General features: G+C 45.5%; 1 protein-coding gene across 13 annotated transcripts in view; it reads left to right on the top strand.

Moving 5' to 3' along the window:
• Window positions 1-23,238, top strand: part of Ccdc136 (coiled-coil domain containing 136) — a 28,621-nt gene extending 5,383 nt beyond the window's left edge. The window contains exons 5-18 of one of the 13 annotated variants that reach the window (XM_020160334.2): window positions 3,136-3,462; window positions 5,849-5,960; window positions 6,801-6,969; window positions 7,809-7,949; window positions 8,273-8,431; window positions 8,708-8,878; window positions 9,366-9,548; window positions 11,005-11,199; window positions 11,646-11,867; window positions 13,478-13,978; window positions 14,367-14,588; window positions 15,608-15,883; window positions 16,489-16,794; window positions 22,893-23,238. In XM_020160334.2, the coding sequence (XP_020015923.2) occupies window positions 3,136-3,462; window positions 5,849-5,960; window positions 6,801-6,969; window positions 7,809-7,949; window positions 8,273-8,431; window positions 8,708-8,878; window positions 9,366-9,548; window positions 11,005-11,199; window positions 11,646-11,867; window positions 13,478-13,978; window positions 14,367-14,588; window positions 15,608-15,883; window positions 16,489-16,794; window positions 22,893-23,003 (3,095 nt within the window). In that variant the 3' untranslated portion in view covers window positions 23,004-23,238. Of the gene's footprint in view, window positions 1-3,135; window positions 3,463-5,848; window positions 5,961-6,800; window positions 6,970-7,808; window positions 7,950-8,272; window positions 8,432-8,707; window positions 8,879-9,365; window positions 9,549-11,004; window positions 11,200-11,645; window positions 11,868-13,477; window positions 13,979-14,366; window positions 14,589-15,607; window positions 15,884-16,488; window positions 16,795-18,731; window positions 18,839-19,957 lie in introns of all 13 variants that reach the window. The other 12 variants (XM_074063722.1, XM_074063648.1, XM_074063658.1 and 9 more) reach the window with 12 other exon arrangements.
• The last annotated feature ends 240 nt before the right edge of the window (window positions 23,239-23,478 follow it).

Raw genomic sequence — 23,478 nt, 5'->3', positions numbered from 1 at the left:
TGACATTACCTGGAGAAATTGAGTGAATGGTGGCATCATTTATTGGGATGGTAAAGAGTTAGCAAGGAACAATTTTTAGGATTAGGGGAGCCATTTAAGATGTTTTCTACCTGATGAGTTTGACATCTAAGTGACTGTGTGAAGGAGGCAGTAGGAATCCCAAACTAGTGGAGAAATCAGGGCCGAAGACAGAGATTTGGTGGATATTAGCATATAGGCAGCATCAGAGTCCATAGGAGATGACTATCCAGTCACATGGAGAGATACTGGATGAGGAGAGAGAAGGGTCCAGTCCCATTATTTAGAGGTTCAATATAGAAGGTGAAATGAACAAAAGGAACTATGGTAGAGGGAACTCCCAAAGCATGTCATGCCCTGGGAGCCAAGAGCAGAAAGTGATTTAAAGAGATAATGATCCATTGTGCCAAAAGTTGCTAGGGCAAGTGAGATGGCCATTGGAGTTGGCAAAATGGAGAACCCTGAGACATTTCAGTGCAAATAAAAAGCTGATTGGATTAGGATGAAAGAGAAAATGGGAGGTTAAATGGAGAACGTGACTACAGATCACTCTAACGGAGACTTTAAAGAGAATCAAAGAAATCAGGAGGAATGGGGTTAAGGGAGAGAGAGAGAGACAGGGAGTGAGAGAATGTGTGTGTGTGTGTTCGGTTTTGGTTTTTTGAATTAGGAAACGCTTGATCTTGTACAATGAAGGAAAAGATCCAGTCGAGCAGGAAAAAGCAATAGCCTTTGCTTGGAGAAGAAACTTTCTCCCTTTCCAATAGGCGGAAAGTCTGAGAATCTGAGCTGCCAGGGGAAATAGGGGTGTTGCCAGGAGTGTTAGGATCACGTCGGCCTCCTCCAAGCACGGCGCTGGGAGCGCCCGGCCCCGCCCCGCAGGAGACACATGGGGCGTCCCCACGCACGCGCGTTGCCCGTTTCCGCCAAGAGGGGGCGCGCGTGGCCTCAGAGGTATCTGGTGTCGAGAGGCCGTTCTGGCCGCCACAGCCCCTCTGGGGCCGGGACCGGCCTGGCGGCGGGAGGCCCCCCAGGGAGACCGCTTGTGGGGGGCCGGCGAGATGGAGGCCATAACCAGTGAGTGAGAGCCGACTTCTCTACTCTGCAGCGGGACTCCTGAGTCCTCGGCCTCGCCCCGTCGGCCCCAGCCCCTCAGTCAACCGGCGCCAGCCCTATGGAACTCGCCTCTGGCCTTCCAACTCCCGCCGTCCCGCTTCCGGATGGGCCGCCCCCACAGGCCTGCACACCCCACTGCGTCCTCTTCATTCCCCAGTGGATCTGAGAAGGCCCTTTGTGCACAGATCCTGGAGGAGTGCCTAGGGGAGATTTGAACCCTGACCTGAAGGGTGTATTAGTGAGGCGGAAGTTGCTCTGCCCCCACAGAAAACCTACCCCACGCTCTAGGGCCTTGGTCCTAATGACCAGTTTACTCACGCGACTCCTCTACTAGACTGAGCTCCAAGGCCTCAGCTTCACCTCAGTAGTGGGGTTACCTTTCAAATAGGAAGTCAGAAGGACTGGATGTGTGGCTCAAGTGGTAGAACTCTTGCCTAGCAGGCTCAAAGGCCTGAGTTCAAAACCCCAGTATCACCAAAACAAATAAAATAGGAAGTCAGACAACCTAGGTAGACAAACCTAGGGCTTGGCATCATTGATCATAAATACTCGTTGAGTAGAGGAAGGAAAGGAGGCAGAGGAACATTCTACAAAGGCAGGGTTGGCATAAAAATGTGGCCTGGACCTGTAAGCTCAGAAGTGTATGGCTGGAAGGACTGGGGGAGTATGGCTCAAGTGGTAGAGCACCCACCTAGAAATGTAGGGCTTGGAGACCTTCCCAGAGGTGCTCTGTCTGCTTAACATTTGTATCTGCAGTGTGTCCACATTTGTCTCTGTTTGTTTTTTGTTGTTGGGTGGGGTCTCACAATGCTGGTCTTGAACTCCTGGGCTCAAGTGATTCTCTCACCTCACCTCTGGGACTATAGATGTGTGCCACCATGCCCTAAATTTGTCTTCTATAATGTCTAGTTTCTAGCCAGGAACCAGTGGCTCATGCTTTTAATCCTGGCTACTTGGGAGGTGGAGATTGGGAGGATCTAGGTTTGAGGCCAGTCTGGGCAAGTAGTTTGAGAGACCCCCATCTCCAAAATAACCAAAGCACAATGGGCTGGAGGTGTGACTAAAGCTGTAGAATACCTGCTTTGCCAGTGTGAAGCCTTGATTTCAAACCCCAGTTCCCCACCCAAAAGTCTAGGTTCTCTTGTGATTCTAAAAACATACCCAGGCATGTAATTCTGCATACACAGAGGAAACTCAGTATAAGTTTGTTGAATGGATGAACCTCTTCTTCATTTATATAAGAATACAGCAGATATTCACTGAGTTGCATTCTGCAAAGTACAGTGCCAAATGCTTGAGCTGTAATGGTGGGCAAAACAGACATATTCTCTGGCTTCATAAAGCTTATAACCCAGTGAGGGGGAAAACAGGTATGCACACACACACACACACACACACACACAGAGAGAGAGAGAGAGAGAGAGAGGAGAGAAGGTAGTCACATGGCAAGAGAGGCAACAGGGCCTTTTTAAAATATCTTCATATAGCATTAGCACTTTCTTTTAAATAGCTGCATGAACTTACTTGAATTTCAGCTGTGAACTCTAAATACACATTGTCTTGGGTCTGGTACTCATCACAAGCAGTGCATGGGGGCTCTGAGGCTCTAAGCTCCCAGGATGAATAGGTAAGAAATTTTTTTAGCCAGGGAATTTTTAGAAAGACTCAGGACATCAATAAAATAATGTCAACTAGGTTTGTCTTTTTTTAACTGTCAAGTGATTCCTTAGAAGTACTTAATACTTTCTGTTCAGAGTAGCCCAAGTTACTACTTTCAGTTCAAGGCCTCAAAATCTGCCTTCCTACCACGCTTTACAGAGTCACTCTCAGCTCCCTTTAGGTATTTCTTTTATTCCGTACCAGGTGATGCTATACTCCTCTGGGAGGATAGAGAGTAGGTTGTCAGGAGTTTCCAGGCAGGAAATAAGTCTTCCTTTAATTTCATGCCCTAGAACATGGTTCATTTATCCTCTTCACCATCTCAACCTTTGGGCTTTGCAGGTGAGCTGCGGCATCTCCGGGAGGAGATTTCCCTGTTAGAGCGTGAGAAAGAAAGTGAACTTAAAGAAATAGAACAGGAATTGCACTTGGCCCATGCTGAGATCCAGAGTCTACGGCAAGCTGCAGCAGATTCCGCGACTGAGCATGAGAACGACATGGCATCTCTGCAGGGAGATCTCTGCAGGTTACAGAATGAACTTGATGACATGGAGCGAATTCGGGGGGATTATGAGATGGAGATCACCTCTCTCCGTGCGGAAATGGACTTGAAGAACTCAACTGAACCATCTGAAAGTTTAAGTGTCTCTGAATTCTCTGGGTTGCAAGGTATGAGAGCAAGCCCTCATCCTAGTCTGTCAGCCAAGTTGAGCAGAGGACAGGAAGGTGGTGGAAGAGTGGCGTTAAGATCATACATAAGAAACCTCCAGAAAAATCCTCAAGGTTGAATTCAAGACTGTAGGGGAAAAACTTAGGCAGCTGTTACATAACCGATCCATGGTATGTAAGACATAGGACCATGGAAACGTACCCTGAGGATTCTTCCCCAGAGAGCCACTGGGTACTTGTTGATTTAACTTTGAGAAAGCCCTTCCTAGGAAATTGTCCATTTTCTGGGAAGAATGTAAAAGGACCTGTCACCTTGAATACTCTTCCTGCTGCTCTGGCATCATGACATTTTTCCTGGACCACATTTGGGGACAGAATGCCAGTTCTTAGGCTCCTTTAGCCCTCCCTAAAATAGAAGGTTTAGGGGGTAAGAACTCAGCACAAGACAGCTGGAGAGGAATAGAGGTTATTTCTAGTAATACATGAGGTACTCAAAAGCTTGGAGCCTGTTTTCAGACAGAGTCTCCCAGTTAGTTGCTAGGATTTATGACAGCAGAGAGTTTGCCTTTATTCTAGAATAGATTTGTGATGTGGGTGTAATGGAGGCCCTATGTTTGGCCAGGTTATGCAGAGGCAATCAACAAGGTATCAAAGAACTACAAGTTTTCCCAGCTGTATCGAGCCTCTCAGAGAAGCCTTTAGACTGGTGGTGCTGGGAAGGGAGGCTAGCACAGGAGAAAGCCTTTGGTGAGAGTGAACCTGACCTGAATTCAGAAACGGCTCCTCCCAGCAGGATGAACTTAGTCAAGTTATTCTGTCTCTCTGAGCCTCATTTACATACCTGGGATATGGAACCCAAATGGTTAATAAAATTTACAGCTATATGGGATACTAGAAGAGAATAATGGCCTAGTGAACATGTAGAGAAATCTGGTGGTTTTTTTTTTTTTTTTTCAGTACTGGGGTTTGAACTCAGGGCCTCACACTTGCTAGGCAGGTACTCTACCACTTGAGCCATGCCTCCAGACCAAGAGAAATCTGAGTAAAGTGTATAGTTTAGTTAATAGTAATGTACCAATGTTGATTCTTTAGTCGTGACAAATGTGCTATGATAATATAAAATGTTTACAATTGAGGAAATGGTAAGAACTCTCTCAGGGAACTCTGCTATCTTTGCAACTTTTTTGTAAATCTAAAGCTATTCTAAATTGAAAGTTTATTTTTAAAAATCCTATGCAGAGCTATTTCAGGGACTAAATGAAATGCCCATCCAAGGAAGAAATCATCAAGTCTTATGCTTAGCACAATGTTAGTTTTCATTAGGATTAGTTTCCTTCCTTCTTTCTCTGCAAATCTGCAGTAGCCTAAGGACTTCTGATTGGAATAAAGAGGTGACACTGAAGTAACTTTCAGGATGTTGAATCTTGCAGCAGGTAAGATAGGTCATGTGTTGTAATTAGAGCAAGTTAGTATTCCTTAAATGTCAGTAGAATTAGTGTTCTATGAGATATGATTCTTAATCATGAAGAGACAAAACATGTGGGTGTTTGCATCACCACAGCATTAAAAGGTGTTGGTGACTGGTACTTAGGGACATGTGCTGGGCATTTCAACCAGACCTCTTCTAATGCTTGAGGATGAGATGTGGGTCTGGATGGGATGGGCTTTTCTGTCAGCAGATAAAAGAAAATTAGAAAGAATACTTGGGGCGGAGGGTATGGCTCACAGGTAGAGTGCTTGCCCAGCATATGAGAAGCCCTGGGTTCAATCCCCACAGCTGGGTGAAGCAGGGGCATACTTGATCACATCCAGGCTAGGGCCTTCAGTGTATTGATAAAGGAAATAAATAGAAAGTAAACTCAGAATGTGTGGGCTATCTCTGAAAGGTAGGGTCTGGCAGTGTAACTTCTGGCAGTTCACGTCTCTCCAGTTTGTACTAAAAGCATAATAGGAAGGTAATCATAAACAGTTAAATTGAAACTGGGGTTGTGGCTCAAGGGGTAGAGCACTTGCCTAACACAATATTGTTCCCAGCTCAACCCTGGGACCACAATAAATAAATAGGTGGAAACTTTCAATACAATAAACCAAAAACTTATTTAAACCTTCAAGAGCTTAAGACTCTGGTTGGGGCTTTGAAGGTGAGCATACAGTGTGACACAGAGTGCATCTTCTATAGAGATGAGAGGAACAGTAACTACCTGAAAGAGGACAAGGACTCATTGCACTGAGGAATTTTCTGGGCCCTGTCTTCTAAGCCTATGCATGTGGTATCTCTTTTCTGTCTCTACAAAAGGAGAATCCCTCTGCTTTCAGGTTTCTAGACAGAAAAACTAGGGGCTGGTCACCAGTGTTTTCCACTCCCCTCTCTGCTTGTCCCCTACAGAAGAATTGCAGCAACTGCGGGAACGCTACCACTTTCTGAACGAGGAATACCAGGCCCTGCAGGAGAGCAACAGCAGCCTAACGGGGCAGCTTGCTGAGCTGGAGAGTGAGAGGTACAGCAAAGCAGTGTGTGTGGGGGGGGTCATTGCAGGTTCTGCCTTGGGCTTTCCCCGAAAGGCAGAGGCCAAGGGCATAAGTGTTTCTCTAATCCTGAAGAGTCAGTCTTTTCCATGGTATCCCAAGGGTATGGAGACCACCTAGAAATGCCTAATTGTCTCAGGACTAGAGTTAAGTGAATTATAAAATGTAGTTTCTTTCCATTCTTGGCATTAGGATACAGTTTGCTCTGCCCTAGAATAGTTCAAAAGAGATTCCTTTGTTGGAATCTCTTCCTCCATATAGATGTAATTCATTGTTATGGCACAGAGCCTCGAAGTTGGAGCTGACTTGACCCCAAACCCAGTCTTTTGTTTTGTTTTGGCAGCATGGGGTTTGAACTCAGGGCCTTATGCTTGCTAGGCAGTGGCTTAAGCCACTCCAACAGCCCTTTTTCTGTGTTGGGTGTTTTCTAGGTAGAGTCTCATGAACTATTTGCCTGGGGCTGGCTTTGAACCATGATCCTCCTGATCTCTGCCTCCTGTGTAACTAGGATTACAGGTGTGAGCCACCAGCTCCTGGCTCAGACCTAGTCTTGAAACCAGTTGGATTAGCACTCTTTGCTGTCCCAGAGCAAAACAAGCCTGTGCTTGTCTCCACAAAAGGAGAAGCCCTCTAGAGGGCTATTAGAGGGTACTAGAGACTTTCTGTAATATTCTAAACATGTTTATTTGAGAGGTGAATCACAATGAAAAGCCCTATCTTTGACCTAAACTGAAAGCATCAGATCCAAGCACACTTGACTGGTGATACTAGGCAGCGTTCCTCCCAACATATCTCTGGGTTCTGGGTTACAGGACACGAAGAGCAACAGAGAGGTGGCTGGAGTGCCAAACACTAAGGAATATGATGTCAACAGAGTCTCAGACTTCAGAAATGGATTTCCTGGAGCCTGATCCTGAAATGCAGTTATTGCGCCAGCAGCTGCTGGGAGCTGAGTCGCAGGTGCATGACATGAAGAACAAGGTAGGCCACAGATAATGGAGAGGTAGCCCCCTTCCACCAGCTCCCTTTCACCTTCCCCTGTAATATTCTATCCCTGGCCTGTGATAGGCACAGGGTTAACAGAGGAGGTATACACTACAGCCCAGAGTCTTGCTAGCTTGCCTGGTAGAAATATAGTCACACACCACGTGATGACATTTCAGTTAGAAATAGACTGCACACATGATGGTGGTCCCAAAAAGTGGAATGGAGGTGAAAAGTTCCTACCACCTAGTAATGTTGTAGTACAGCATATTACGTAACATACTCATGGTGATACTGGTGCAGACAAAGCTACTGTGCTGCCAGTCCTATAAAAGTACTGTACAATTATGTACAGTGCATAAAACTTGACAGTTGTAATAAATGACTATAATGTTGTTTTATGTAGTTACTATATTATACATCATTATTATATTATACATCATTATTATATAAGCTACTTATAGAAACAAAGTAGCTTACTATAAAACAATATTCAAGTTATACTAACAATAGCTTTATCTCATATTCTTTGTGTCTCATGATGGCATCTATTGTGCTTGATTTAATCTCATATTCTTTTATTTATCACGGTCCTAAGAGTAATAGACTATAACACACACACACATACCGTAGATTATGCCATCTAAGTTTGTGTAAATACACTTTAATGTTCACACAATGATTCAGTGCCATAATGATGCATTTCTCAGCACAAGTCCATGTTAAGTGACACATGACTGTATTCCAATCAAAGGAATGCCATACTTTCCTCAAGCCTGTTCCTGTAGCACATATGGCACCTGTCATAAATCAGCCTTCCTATTCTGTTTCCACAGTGTAAGGAATTGTGTTGTGAGTTGCAAGAGCTACAGAATCATCGCCGGGTCAGCGAGGAGGAGCAGAGGCGGCTACAGAGGGAGCTCAAGTGCACCCAGAATGAGATGCTTCGTTTTCAGACCTCCCACAGCGTCGTCCAGGTAAACACTGATGGGGGAGGCACCTGGGAGGGCAGGAGGGCCTGCGTGGAGTTGCTGCTTCCAGGGAGGATGGACACCAGAAGTGAGACTGGGCTCTGCTGACTCTTGCCCTACAAACTGGGGCGCAGGCTACTGGAAACCAACTGTAGAAATCAGCATTCTAGAAATGTGGTCATGGTTGAGTGTCTGCCTCACTGAAGAAACCGAAACATAGAAGCGAGAGCTTCTCAAATTGTCTGCACCTGAAAAGGACCAAAGTGGCCTGGAGAGTGGTCTGTTGTTCCTTGAGAGTAACTTTTCTACTCACATCCTCCCTACCACAGAATGAGGAGCTGAAGACTCAGCTCTGTGCCCTGCAGCAAAAGTATGATGCTAGTCAGGATGAGCAGAATGAGCTCTTGAAGGTGCAGATGCAGCTTCAGACTGAGCTCCGGCAGCTCAAAACCGTCAAATCCACAACCATAGATTGCCAAAATGAGAAGGTAACAGCACCAGAGGCAAAGGGACAACTGAGGAGCACTGGTCTGAGGTTTGGGGAAAGGTGAATAAGAGTAGGTTTAAAATAGCTCCAATCACTACCTAGGCAGCACCACTGGTAAAGAAGCCCAGCCTCCCCTCAAGTGCTGGCGTAGGTAAGAGGACAAGAGACAAGAAAAGGGAGGGAGAAATAAATGTGCAGCCTGTTAGTAGTGAGAGTGAGCTGGAAGAAGAGCAGAGTCATGGAACTTAGTGGCACTACCCAACTCCCCTGCATGTAGGAGTGGCAGTGTCGGGTCCAGAAGCTGCAGCTCCAGCATCACAGCATCATGTGTGAGAAGGAAAACCTGATGGAAACACAGTGTCAACTGCAGGAGAAGTTGAAGTGCCATGAGGCAGAGTTGCAGGGCCTCCGGAACAAAGTGGCCTGCTTGCAAGAGAGCAATGAGAAGGTAAAAGGAGGGCCAGGTGAACAAGAATATAGCCAGGCAGGATCTTCTGTGAGGGTGAGCACAGAAGAGTGGGCTTGGTGGGAGTTTAGTAGAGAAGCTGCTGATAAGGGGGCCAAAGAGGTGCACAGAGAAAGCTCATCTTGGAGCACCTTCTTAGCAAATTCAAAGTCCTGAGTTCAATTCCCGATACTGCAAAAAAAAAAAATCTGATTTCAGGGAGTCATGGTGCTCAAAACCCCCATTGATTTTAAATCAGAAAATCAGCCTATAGAAAGGAATCCCCTTACCTTCCCCAGCTCCCAAAAAAAGAAACTCTACAAGGTCTGAGTTTCAAGCCTGTTAAGGAGTGGTCCATCTTGGGTCTCCCTGACTGGGATGAAATTGAGGCTGGATAGGATAGGGGAGGATGAATCCATCCCCTTCTCCGTTGAAGGACAGAGGGAGGCAGCGGGGCCACCTGGATTGTGACTGGATCTCCCCTACCCAGAATGCAGGGGTACAATGTCAGCTTCAAGAGATGAAGGGGCTGTACCAGGCCAGCAAGGATGAGCTGGAGCGGCAGAAACATATGTATGACCAGCTTGAGCAGGACTTCCTGCTTTGCCAGATGGAACTGAGTGAGCTCAAGAACAGCCAGCCCCCTGAGGACAAAGGAAAGTGTGCCAACAAGGTAATTGTAGTATAAAGTGGTAAACACTCCTGGCACCTGCTCCAGAAAGAGGAGGTACAGATGTAAGAGACACAGTTGTTCAACTGAGGGTAGGAGACAGAGACAGAGCCACGTCTGTTCGTCTTGAAACAGTTTACTCTGAGCCAGAGCCATGGCTTAGTTGATCAGTACCTCTAGATCCCAGTCTGAACACTCAGCTGTTTTACATAAATTCCATGTGGGTATACATTTATACGTTAGTCATTCATGGGAAGGGTCATACACATAGGCCCATATAAACAACTATTATTGTTGGGACTAGACAGAGCAGGGCCGGTTTTCTGAAGCAGATTGCAAGTGCTCTTTTTAGGAGGTGTGGTGTGTGCCCAGCTGATTATTAGAAAGACCTAGGCTCTTCCAGGAGTAAATTCTCAAGGCTTGAATTTTGCCCTCTTCAAAGTCAACAGAATGCGAATCTTACCTCACTTTCTTTTAGTAATAAGTATTGGTAGTAATACATAGGCTTTATTCACTTTTTATTTTTCTATGGTGCATAAAATGCAAGCCGTTACTATTTACACCATTGAACACTTTCGACCTCTGATTACTGATACACTGTGGAAAGGGTTTGAAACATGTTGGAGAAAAGGCACGAGTCCTGGGAGATAATTGAACTGGTTACAGTCTGCCAGAATACTGAGGAGGGGCACCTCCCTCTTCCAACATCAGGCTGTGTCCCTAAGGAAGGGCCTTCAGGAGATAGACGATGGGGAAGGTTACAGCCTACTTGCCTGTCTGCCCAGGTTCACATTTCTCCCTCCCTCCACTCCCACTCAGTTTAGGTGTTCAGGGAAGCAGTGACTTTATCATCTACCTCTTCCATTAGTGGAAGTGGTTTATAGGAGAGACATGATGGTTTACAAAGTCAGCCTTTTCTTTAGTCCTAGAACAGCACTGAAATTAATTTGATATTAGAAGATTTGGTTTTTGGAATAATGGGATGATTTAGTCTTAACCCATCTTAAGAGATAATTAAGAAAACAAAAATGGGAAAAATTAGACAGAAATTAAGTCCTTATTGATAAGCAACATAAAATTAGGTCCAAAAACAACTGATAATAATGAGAGTAGCTGGAGCTGGAGTTCACTGCAGGGTGGGAAGATGGTGCACCATAGGAAAGGGCCAGAGAACAAGAAGGCATGAAGAGAGGGTATTGATGGCACCCCTTTTCAAACCACACTCTAAAGGGGGCCACTGACAGTGCAAAACAGCCTGCTGAGGGAGTCATCTGCTAGGGATCCATCCCTCTTCGTGTGAAGGCCTGGTCTGCACAAAATGATCAGTCCAAGATGACTGGACAGGGAAGGAGACCCTGGTGAGTCGCAGGAGGCAGGAGAACACACAAGTGTTCTGCCAGTCCCCCAGAAGTGTACCTTACAGAGTGACCATGTTTTACACACCCCTCCCAACCCACAGTGTGATGCACTGCTGTCCAGACTGACAGAATTGCAGGAAAAGTTCAAGGCCAGCCAGAAGGAGATGGGGCAACTGCAGATGGAGCAGTGCGAGCTCCTGGAGGATCAGAGGAGGCTGCAGGAGGAGCAGGGTCAGCTTCAGGAAGAGTTGCACAGGCTCACGTTCCCGTTGCCCAAATGTGGCCTCTTCCGTAAGGTACCTACCACCAGCTCATGGCCACTAATCATGTGGAGGCTGCTTTAAGAAGCTTCCTAGGAGTAACTGTTCCTGGGAAAGATGAAAGGGTGGGGACTGACCGTTTTTCTTTCTTGATCAACCATTTCCTCCTTTCTCACCAAACAGCTCCATAGAACTGATTTGGGTTCTTCCTCATTAAGGCTTTAAAATTTAAAATATATTTTATAATCTGTGCAGCAATTTTATATTTGGACATTTAGTCTCCCTGGAGAAAATGCACCTGAAAGCACTTTGTAAAGTACAAAATATATCCACAGTGCTACTCAACTAGCAGGTCTCTATAAAAAGACCCTCTGTCCCCAAGAAGGCGTATGTGAAAGCAACACGGAGACAGAGCCTAGCACAGGAGGGGCCTAGGGCTTTCCTTTTAACCACCACTTTTCCTTCCTCCTTCCTCCACTCAGAGTCAGGAGCTGCTTAAAAAGTTACAAGACCTGTGTGAACTGCAGCTGCTCTACCAAGGCATGCAGGATGAACAAAGAAAACTGATACAGAACCAAGAGTGTGTATTAAAAGAACAGTTAGAGCTGCACAAAGAGTTGCGAGGTTTCAAAGAGTCTAATTTCCAAGTGTTGGAGAATCCTCAGGATGCCAAAGGGCCTAAGTCCTCAAATTTTGAGAACAAGGTAACCATAGCAAGAGGAAGGGAGATGGTTCTCCTGAGCACAGTAGCATTGCAGGGAAAGGGGACCCTATGGAAAGGTCAGAGTCAAGAAGGCCTGTTTGGCCAGGAGGCAGGGTGAGGCTGAAGCCCTGCTCTTCACTAGCTGGGACCACTCTGGACTTTATTAAGCTGTGGCCTTAGGTTCCCTAAGGAACTCACCCAGAGGTATGCCATCTAACATGCTGTGAACACAAAGAACAGAGTTGGGGTAGCCCAGAAGTCTATATCTGACCAGGACTTAATCCCATCAGCATATCATTTTCAAGATGTACAATGTCAGTTTGGATTGCCCCTAAATGTATCATCCTTTTCTTAGGAGCTGAAAAATGCACTTCTGCATTTTCAAAGTCTATAACCTTGCTGCGGGCATGAAAGAACTTTATGGTTGATGCATGCCTGAAATCCCAGGACTTGGGAGGCAGAGGCAGGAGGATCATGAGTTCAAGGCCAGCCTGGCTGCATAGTGAGTTCTAGAGCAGTCTACATTATATAGTATCAAGACCCTATCGCAAACAAAATTCCCCAAATGAACAAAAAGCTTTTGAGGCTCTATATGGAACCAATCTTGGTCCATTAATATCCAAGGAAGCAGTCCTAGTAGACAGGATCTTAGCACTGCTCACACTATTTTCACTGAAGCTTTAGTGGCAATAACAGAGCCAGGTCAAGGGAGTTAAACTAAAAAATTGATATGCATCAAGCCCCACCAGAAGGTCATGCAAATGTGGTAACTTAGGCAGAAATTTCTACACAAGTCTGTAGAGTTGGGGAATAAATTTGTTCTGAGGGTCTCAGCGTGAGCAAGGAAAGAATAGATAGACTGTTTCAATTTAGGCTGAATCTACCTGTTCAGATATCAGCCTGAATTAAGGAGAACCAGGGAATAATAGAAGTATAAACTGTGAGACTTGGTTATTCCAAGGGGTATCAGATACCCAGGCTAAAAGCCTGAGTAACAAAGACGTGAATCAGGTATAAATACTTTCTTAACTAATCAGATGTCATCCTGGGCATCAGCAGCCAGGAAGTCAAGCTTGGCTCAGCCAAGAAACAGGCTGAGAGGCCAGAGCCAGAATCGGGCAGTGGGCACAGGGACCAGTAAGTAGTAAGACCTTGATTTCAAGCCTGCTTTTTCTGAGGAAAGCTTCATCTGCACACATTCAAGGCCCCAGGCTGATTTCAATATTAGATGTGGGGGAGAGGAGTGAGCCTAAAGGTCAAGATAATGGGTACACCTGGCTGAGAAGAGGGTGGGCTAGGGAACCAGGGTGTTCTTGAGACCCACCCCACACTGCTTCAAGGAGGGAGGGACATGGTAGAGTACAGAAACCAGTAGAAACGGGAATCCTGATATCATGGTCTATCTGCTCTGGGGAAATTTTCCCAAATGAACAGGAAGCTGACACATACCAGTCACCTATAGGCTAAGTCAAAGAGATAAGCCTGGCAAGACTGAGGTGTAAGTATGCACCTTTCTCAGGTGGGCACTCAGACATTTGTCCTGAGAGAGGGGCAGGCAGGAGGACTGAAATGTCTCAGAGTAATGGTGATGTCTTCCACCCCTACCCCTAGTCCAAGTTGCTCATGGACCAACTGCAGGCTCTGCAGATGCTATATAACACCAGTCAGACAGAACAGGAGCTTCTGCAACAGGAGCATGGGCGGCTCCTGGAGGAGCGGAAGAGGTTGCAGACTGACTTGCAACTCTGCCTGGAAGAAATGCAGCTGATTCAAATGCAGTCCCCTACCATAAGAAAGAGCCTTGATTCCTACAAGAATTCTGCCTGCATTATCCCCAGCAGTGAGAACTTTAACAGGAGTTATGACAGCACTATCGGTGACAACGGGAGCTATCAAAAGAGTTATGGTAGTGCTCAGGTTAGCAATGAGAATTTCTTCAGGAGCTATGACAGCAACATCAGTTCCGGCGAGGCCTATAGGAGTTACCGCTCCAGCAGCAGCAGCATCGCCTACAAGAAGAGTTATGGCAGTGCCAGTAGCTCTGACACATGTCACAAGAGTTATGTCAGCAGCAGTGCTGATGAGGACCCAGCTGAGCCTGAAGACATAGAGGTAACCATCGCCAGGTGACAGGTCAGTCAGGGGAAGATGGGATCCTATCTTTTTAAGAGAAACATCACCAGGGGAGGGGCACAAGGAGTGAGATGGGAATAGGATCACAGCTGACCCCAGGGAACCTCCTGGAAGTAAATGAGGCTTCTGCCCACAGCAGCCTTGCCTCTCCCTGATCCCATCTCCTACAGAGGTGCCCCCATCTGCCTAGGATTGAGGACTTTGATCAACACAGCCAGGATGCTCTTTTGGGGAAGAAATACAGTCCTCCTGGGGCAGCTCCAGATACATGTAGCCACTGTTTTGTATCCAGGGAGAGGCCTAGCAATTGTGGGGTGGAGGTCAGATCCTTCTTGGGGTGCCATCATTGCTCCCCCACCCTCCGCAGCACTTTGAGGAATTGGTGGCCAAGGTGCTGACCAAGCTGCAGGCAGTGCAGGCCCAGTACCAGGTGAGCCAAGAAGATCACTGCCAGCTGCAAGAGCAGATGAGCAAGCTGCTGAACAAGCAGAGAGAGCTGAAGAAAGAGCTGGACTGCTGCGAAAAGGAATTCAAGGAGTGCATGGAAAGCCTCGGGAAGTCTATAGCCCCCCAAAACAACAAGAATGAGGTAACTTTTGTCAGGTGCAGGGTCTTCTAGGAGTTCCCAGAGCCAAAGGGGATGATGGTCCTTTAAGATATCCTACAGAGAAAGGGAGCAGGGAGACTGAATCCCAAGAAGACCAGAGAGTCTGCATGGGATGAATATGATTCAGGCCAAAGGATATTTTTCAAGTGCCCACTGGCCTGTGAAGTACTGGTCATCCAGACTCCTCTCTTGGAATTATTCTCTTCTTCCCTTCACCTCTTCTATTCTCTCTTTTGCTTTTTGTACTAGAACACTTCTTTAGGGCTGTATTTTTTCAGTTGCCAATTTTCTATCATAGTTTTGAGTACATTTTTCTTGTCTCCCCGACTAGATTGTAAGCACCTGAAGGACAGGCCCATATCTCTTTGTCTCAGAATGCCAAGAAGAGTGTTCTGTATCTACTAGGGAGGGGGTAGAAGGCATTGTCTCAGCCTAGAAGTAGTTTACAGTCCAGCAGACAGGTTGCTGTGTGTGCACCTGGGAGAAATCCAGACAGCAGTGACTACATGAGCCTAGAATGATTAGAACTACATGATGTGCTGCTGTCAGCCACAGAATACAAAAACCTATCATTAGGTTTTTGGGGGCCAGGGGTGCAGGAGCCAGTACCCTGTGAAGTTGCAAACAGAGTTCCATAAGTGATGAATCTATTAGAGAAATGGGTTGGGTGAAGCAGAAATTTCTGTAAAAAGAATTATAGAATAAATGCCTGAGGTTCAGAAGTGGCAGCAGGGCCATAGTTTATTCCCAACAGGTCATGGTAAAAAACATAATTTAAATAACCATTTTTTATCATGTTAGAGCCCCAAGTTAGGGAAAAGCTATTTATAAAATTGTTTAAGAGGCTCATTTCCCCACAATGTAATATTTTCTTTATTGTCCACTTCCTTGTGGGCTTTAGCAGGGAGATTTCTGAGATTTCTGAGGCAGTGACCCCAAAGGGTGGCCTAGACCCACTGGATGGGGCCAGCTCTGGGTAACTGGCCCCCCACTACCAACAGATCAAAGAACTGCAGATCAAGCTGCGGGAGCTGCAGCTGCAATACCAGGCTAGCATGGACGAGCAGGGGCGGCTTCTGGCAGTGCAGGAGCAGCTGGAGGGGCAGCTGCAGTGCTGCCAGGAAGAACTCCGCCAACTCAAAGAGAAGAGACCCTCCAGTAGCAAAGAAGCCAAGGGAAAGAATGGCAATAAAAACAGGAATGCCAATGGGGTTAAAAAGAAAAAGGTGGCCAAGCTGTGCTCGGACAGTTCTGTGGCTAGCTTTGAGAATAGAAAGGTAAGTCACAGCTTTAGAAGGCAGTTAGGCAGGAGGGTGGAGGAGGCCGTGTTAAGGAACATCATCTCCACTCCAATTTCTGCCAGGTGAGGTGCTGGTAGGAAGGCTTCTGGGAACCCTAAGTGTCTGCCGGAGTTCCGTCTTAGTAGAAAGTTGGGATTTCCTTTTCCCAGGAGCTACGGGGACAGTGCTGAACAACTGCTTCCATTAGCCCAGCCTCACTTATGGGGCGCTTGTGCTTCCTGGGTTACATGCCCAAGAGAAGTAGCAGCTAGATGGAGAGAACAGAATTTACTTAAAGAGGCTGCGTACAAGTCAGCGAAGGAGGATTGAATACAATAGGAATCACCATGAGGGATGGAATGAGAGCTGAGGTGCAGACCCCAAGAATCTTGAGCTATGAAGCTGGTTGAAATGGCCAGATAGATATGTTGGCCCCAAGAGGGGAATCCACATTACGCTTGTAGTCCCAGAATATAGTGTTGCGCTCTGGCACTGTGACAGAGTGGAAATAGAGTTTTCTGGAAATACTGTACCCTTCTCGCAAGAGTAAGATTTTTCAGTGGTAACAGCAGCCCCCATCCTGTCCTACCTCCACCCCACAGAGTCTGGAGATGGTATTGTACTATGAGGCCAGCCAGACGCAATTAAATCAGCCAGCAAAAGAGGAAACGAAACAGGAGATGGAAAAGGCACAAAAAGAAGAAACAGATGAGAAGAACAAGGATTCATGGTATGAGCTAGCTGCCAAGCCAGTAGATCCTGGGGAAGTTAAGTCAACAAAAGATCAGGAAGAATATGAAGAGTACAGAGAACAGAACGATAAGGAAGAAGATGATGAGGAGGAGGAGGATGACTCTTGTGAAACTCTCGAGGAAAACAGTCCCCTTAAACTTTCTGACAGCAAAAAGGTAACCATAGCCAAAGGCTGGATCAAGTGAGAATGAGCTTTGGGCTCAGATGCCTCAGTATTCATGGGTGGCCCTGCCAGTGGTGGACTTCTACAGGAGTAGAAGCCAGTGAATGTGAGGCATGGTGGCACTCGAGGAAATTGGGAAAGAAGGGTTGGAGAGAGCACTCTCTCTTAGAGAAATGGCAGGCTTAGACCAATTTGGTATGGAACCATCTCACAGTGACCGCCTTTTCTGGGAACCAAGATGGGGGCTTTGGAGTCCTGTGTCCTTTCATTGACATGGTAGTCCTTGTTAACTTTCTGTTTTTTGTGACTTCTTGAAACTTGAGTCTTTCTGTGTCAAGAATGTTCCCTCACCCCTCTCCTTGGCACTGCATGAAGGACTATGACAGTGTAAGGCCTTCAGGACATTTCTGCCAGCCTGGGCAAGTCACTCTGTCCTGTTTTCCATGGTACTCTGTTAGAGTTAACCTTTGTTATTGTTGTTAGGGGTGTGCAAAGAGGGATAATCTCTACTTTGTAGGCATGTGTCACCTAGTAGGTTCGACAAATCACAAGATGTGAGGGTGGGGGCTGAGGATGATCAGGAGTGATGGTGAAAATTTCAGTCTGTACAGCAGAGGCATTGACCAGTCCATGACCAACCACAGCCCTAACCCTTTCGTAGCTAGACCTTTGAGAAACTGAAGTGGAGGTATCTTGGGGTATATGCTAGGATGGCAAGGGTAATTTACCAACCATACAGAAGTATTTCAGTCTTTTAACAATTGTTACATCTCTATTGGTATGTACCAGCTGAATTCCTACCTTAGGATTAACTGGAGACTCTGGAGTTTTAGTACTACCTGAGTAAGTCCTCAGTTTATAAGCACAGGTCCTTTCTGTCCCTTTAAACACAGGGAAGGAAAATAAGCCTCTTGTGGTGGGATTATCCTGTCAACTCAAAGGATAACTGGAATTTTCCAGCAGTTCAGTCTGCAGTACAGGCTAAAGATTCAGCATGCATTTCTCCATTAACCTTGTAGCAGAGGACTGTTACTTAGGATGTAAACTATAGGAGCAACTGTAGCCCTTCCTCCGGGTTATATTTCTTTGAACTTATCATATCCTACCACAAGCTACCTCAAAAACTCATAGATTTCTTGACCTTGGGGACCACATTTTTAAAACCAGATCTAATTTTTGTACTTCCAAGTTGAGTCCATTGTTTATATCTACACAATGGAGGGGCCCTTTTGCCCCAGGTGGATCCTGCATCTTTTGCAAATAGTTCAACTGGCATAGGTGTTACTGCTTGCAAATTCAGTTTCTCTCTGGAAAATTGTTGTAATCAAAGAAATAGCCTTTCTCCATTGTTACCTCATTTTAGTGCATTTTGTCTCTAAAAATTAGACTCCTAGAGGATCATAAAAACCAGAGTTCAAAATACTAAGAAACTTCATGGAAAGCAAACCATACAGGTGGCCTGGCTGAAGACTGGTTCTTTGTAGAGTGGTATAGAAAAAGTGTCCACCCTACTCCTCTAAGGAAGCCCTCTATACTCATTGGAGCTTCACTTTTCCAGAAGGTCCAACCCTCAAGAAAGGTCTAGGTACAGATAACTCCTGCTTGATAGAGAAGATAAACGACGAGATAAAGAAGTACTTGACAAGACAGAAACTTGTCTCACTACCTGATTGGAACTTAGCTGCTGCTTAACTTGTTCGGTTTTGCAACTTCTACAGGCTGCCAGTGGGAAGAACTCTGCTCTCCTCAAGGCCCAGGGAGCAGAGAACAAACGCTGCTGCTTACATGGTTTTTAACCTCTTGATTCTTCTCTCTTTTCCCTTTGTTCTCATCTTCATTATCTGTTGGATTCATGCATTTATGTCTTTTCATATCACTTCACATCTCCTGGTCTCTCCTTGTGCCTCTCTCTCATTTGATGTGTTGCAGCCATCCCCTGCCCCCAATCCCCCCATCTTCTCCTTACCTCTTGTAGGCCTGGTGGTCATATCAGCTCTGCTCTGGTGCTGGTGGGCTGAGACATCATCCTAACACAGGTACTGATACTGCTTCCTCTCCTCTTCCCCTCAGCTACTTGCTTCTTGCCTTGATCATTGTGCAATAGGTGATGCTCAGTTCTAAGTTTTAGCCCTAGTTTTTCCTCAGGCTTCTGCAAAGCCTGTAACTTCTCAAGCATGACTGTGATGCACATAGTGCACTTGGAGAGTTGGAATGCTTATCAGAGGCGTGGTTTGAGTTTCTGTCCTTGGTTGGCAAAAACTTAAAGCAAGCCCATCTCTGTTGCTACTGTTAAAGCTGCCCGACTACTTCAAACATTTGTCTGCAAGGTGGGCCTGGGCTCTCTTTGTGTTTAACCCCAGAGCCAACTTCTACTACTGCTTCTATCTAGGATGGCAAAATAAGGAGTCATCCGCTGTCCTGGTGGGTGAGAGAGGTCTGAAGAGCTGTGATCCTTCTGATCCTCCCAGAAGCATTTGAATGAGGCAACCTACATTGGTCCTTCCACCTTGATGAAAGTGGAACTGAACCCCTACCATATTGTGCACTTTTCCCTAAAAAGTTCTCTGGTTTGGAACCTCTTGTTTCCAGAAAAATTAGAGCAAAATATCAAGAAATAATGTACAGTTCTCTGTTTGTCCCTTTTGGGGGCCAAATTCCATTGTAATTGGCTTCCCAAAGTAAGTTTTCTGGAAAGAGTGTGGTATTGGTGAAAAGTTTCTATTAGCTAGAGATGTAGGTGTTCTCAGGAAATCAGTACTGATATATTCTGGGCACCTCTATGTTGGCCCAGTTCATGTAATCTGGTCTTTTCTCAGGATGCCCAATTCAGGAGGCAGATTGTCTCATGGCCTAAGGTAGAACCTGAAGTTCTACTTTCCTTTTGGAACCATAAGCTATTTTTCTTGTCCCATTTTGGCTCCTCTCTCATGCTCTCCCTGCTACCTCCCCTCCATTTCCTTCCCCTCTACTCCCCTCCCTTCCTGTGTCCTCTCTTCTCCTCTCTTCTCTTTCTTTTCTGTCCCTGTAAGTAAAGTATTGTTGGCTTAATACAAAGGTTCAGAGTGGCAGGTGAGGCATTTGTTGATGGTATCTCTATTTTCTTTTCTGTTCTTTTTTGTCCCCTCCTCACTTCTCCCTTTTTGCCTTTCTTTTAGGCATTCCAATTACTACTTCCCATGACGGCTCCTTTAGTGACAGTGGTTCATCTCCTGTACACTCTCAAAATTCTTGAACATCTCTGGAACAAGACACAAAGAACTTAACCATAACCTTTACGCAACCCCAGTTTTGTCAGACCCCATCAGAGTACAAGGAAGAAACTGCTAAGGGTCCTCTTGGGGAACTTGTTATCTCCACTGCTCTGGCCAAGCCCCGGTGTTCAGCTCCTATCCAGGACTTGAGGCGGCATAGTATAGGAGAATTGGTTCAGTGTGTCTTCTCACAGACTTTGTTCCAGGAAGCAAAATGTGTCATCTGAACTTAGTTTCTTCAAATGTAAACTAAGGATAATTAAGCTCTGCTTTGGGTTTCTGCAAGGATCAGTTGAGTTAATGTATATAAAACACCTTATAGATGAAACACTACATAAGTAACAAAAAGAGTATGCACTTACATAATGCACACTGTGCCAGGCATTGCTCTAATCACTTTACATATGTTAACTGATTCAATTCTTGCAGCAACCCTATGAGGAAGCTCTTAATGTTGTTATTTTGTACATGATAAAACTAAAGCATAGAAAAGTGAATATAGTCAGGAAATTGTGAATCAGATTATAAGGACTTAATATCAGCAACAGATAAAATTTGAATCCTGGCTAGCTGTGGTGGTACACACCTATAATTCCAGCACTGGGAGAGAGTTCAAGGCCAGGCTGGACTATATAAAGACACCCTGTCTCAGAAAGAAAGAACGAAAAAAAAAATGAATCCTGTTTCCCTGTGTTATCTCTCCTCATTTTGAAGACCTTTCCTTGGTTGGCCCCAAGTAATTAAAAAGACACCATACTTCTGTTTATGCAACCTTGGATCTCACTAGCTCTTCTGGTAACCAAGGTCATAATTCACTTCATGTCTTGTTTATAAAACCCCTTTGCACTTGCATATGCTAAGCATCTTCTCCTTTTTCTGTCCTGGCATTGGATTATTTTGGGTCCAAAAGCAGATTTTTTCCATCCTTCCCTACCAGATATAGTCTACTGTTCTTTTCTAACTTAGGAAGTTGTGTGTGTGTGTGTGTGTGTGTGTGTTTTATTTAATCTTACCCAGGCAGGAAGCACTCTACCACTTGAGCCACGCTGCCAGTCATTTATTTTTTATCTGACACCTGTGCTTTCAAAATATTCACCTGCCCTGCCAACTTGATTGATATCATCCTCCAGGATGACAAGCCCACAACCCATGCCTTCACCCAAGTTACAAGCGAGAGCCCAGCCTCTAGGGTGTCACCTTGCCAAATCCTCTTTTATTCAGCTCAATGGGCACTTAACAAATGTTCATACAACAGACGGTACTGTCATTCTACTCTTATTTCCTCATATTACCTGCAAGGATTTCCAGGAAAATCTCATTAAACATCTTGGTTAAGAACCAAAACATGATTCCCCTGATCTGTCAACTTGGCAATGCAGTCCAGAAGCATGTGATTTCTAGAATCCTTTTGGGACACCCAAACCATCTCTTTTCGCACTGGACAGAAGGACACCCAAACCATCTCTTCGCACTGGACAGAATCTTGCCTCTTCCCAGTGGAAAGTGGTCCAGTTTGCGTTTATGGATTTCAGCTCTTCCCTTCATTAAGAATATCAGGCTGACCTTTTTAGCAATTCACATTAGGATATAAACACCTGAGCATGGAAACTTTTTTTCTAGATCCCTTCTCAATTATTTTCTGGTTTTGTTTTGTTGGAGTCTCACTATGTACAGCCCAGGCTGGTATTGAACTCACTATATAGCCCAAGCTTGACGTGAACTCAAGGTCTTTCTGCCTCTTCTTCCTGAGTGCTGGGACTACAGGTGCGAACTACCCTGCCCAGCTTAGTTTTCTTATGTGTATTATTCTGTATATTCACCTCCAACATTATTTTGTTTTTCATTTTGTATCTCTTGTTCTTGGTAACTTTTTACAAATTTAGGAGATTTTCTTTGCTCTTTATAGTTAGCTTAAAAATCCTCTTTTTAGAGCAATTATTCTCCAAGCAAATGTGTTTTTAGCTTTAATGAGTCTATACATTTTTACCTAAAACCATTCCTTTTATCTTATACCAGAACTCATGACTCAAAATCCAAATTTCAGCTTTCAAGTAATACAGCAAAAATAGGAACTTTTTAGCCCAAGTATGTATTTTCTTGCCTAAGATTTCTTATTTCCTAAAGGGCACTTTTTGGATCTTCTGATAATGTCATTTTAGTCTATGAATCAGCAGGATTAGCCAGTGGTCAGCAGTTCCTAGAAGCCTCAACGTACTCCAGTACACACACCAGGAAGTCAGTCCATGAACTTGGTGATGTGGGGGATGGTTAGAGTATGTTTAATGACTCTGACACTTGCCTCCAGGACCAGTAACAGGTTCCTTTGAATTTCCTTGAACCAACTTCATTCTGTGCAAAAGGCATGGCTGCCTGAAAACCTCCTATTTACCTGTATTCTGCAGTGCACTTTCTTCACCTCCCCTCCATCTTAGACCCCCTTTCCTTCCCTTTGACTTTGAGTTCATTTCTCTTCCATAAAGCTCATGAGGTGCTGCTGCTTTCCCTAAAGGCCCAGATTACCCCACTTGTTCTTATGCATCCAAGTGGAAAATCTATAAAGACTGGCCTATGAGCTTGCTTCTGTACATAGGTATATTCTCCCTCCATGGGGAGAAATCGAGACATGAATTCAGGCATCACCTAAGGTAATGTGTCCAGAAGCATGCTGCATATCTAGTGGTGCCAGTATGAAGAGACCACATGGTCTCCAGTGGTTACCTAGGAGATAAGAGAGGCAAACCCATGATGTCCCTCTCTCCAGCACCAAAGGGCAGGTGATGGCTGGCTTAGGGAAGGGTTCAGAAGGCTGGATTCTCACTGTTTTTCTTGGTCCCCACAGAACATGTTTGGGATGTGGAAGCCTATGGTATTCTTGGCTATTGCAGCTGTGGCTCTGTATGTGTTACCCAACATGCGACCGCAGGAGACAGAGTTTTGCCTCATGGAGTGATGGCAGACCTGGGCCAGCCCAGGTGGCAGATCCCCAGCGGCCAACACCCTCACTTTCGGGCGGGACATACTATGCCAGAGCCCCCACCCCATCCATGTGTCCCATGTGTCCCCATCTCCTTTTCCTTCATCACTTAGGCTGGAAAGGCTTATGGGAGCTGCTGGCTCCTGTTGGCTCCCACTTCCTGTCTTGTGTAAGAACTTGGGTTCCTTGTAATTAAATATCAAACCAAGTACATGAGACTTTGTGGCTTTTCATTTGCTAAATGCTTCACACATGACCAGAACAGAGCAGTTTCCCTTCAAGTATCTCACATAAGAGTCGACTCCTAACTAAATTTCTCACCCTCAGGTGTCAGAAATGAGGCTGGCTCCCTGTGCTGCCAGCCTTGGGGATCCCTGCAGGGATTGATCTGTACTTATTAGCCCTATCTCAAGGAACTCCTCTAAGCATGGGGAAATGGAAAGAACTGGGT

The sequence above is a fragment of the Castor canadensis genome, chromosome 2 (genome assembly GCF_047511655.1).
Source record: "Castor canadensis chromosome 2, mCasCan1.hap1v2, whole genome shotgun sequence".
NCBI classification, from domain to species: Eukaryota; Metazoa; Chordata; class Mammalia; order Rodentia; family Castoridae; genus Castor; species Castor canadensis.
The sequence above is the reverse complement of the archived record's forward strand: the minus strand, read 5'-3'. Positions and strand labels throughout refer to the sequence as shown.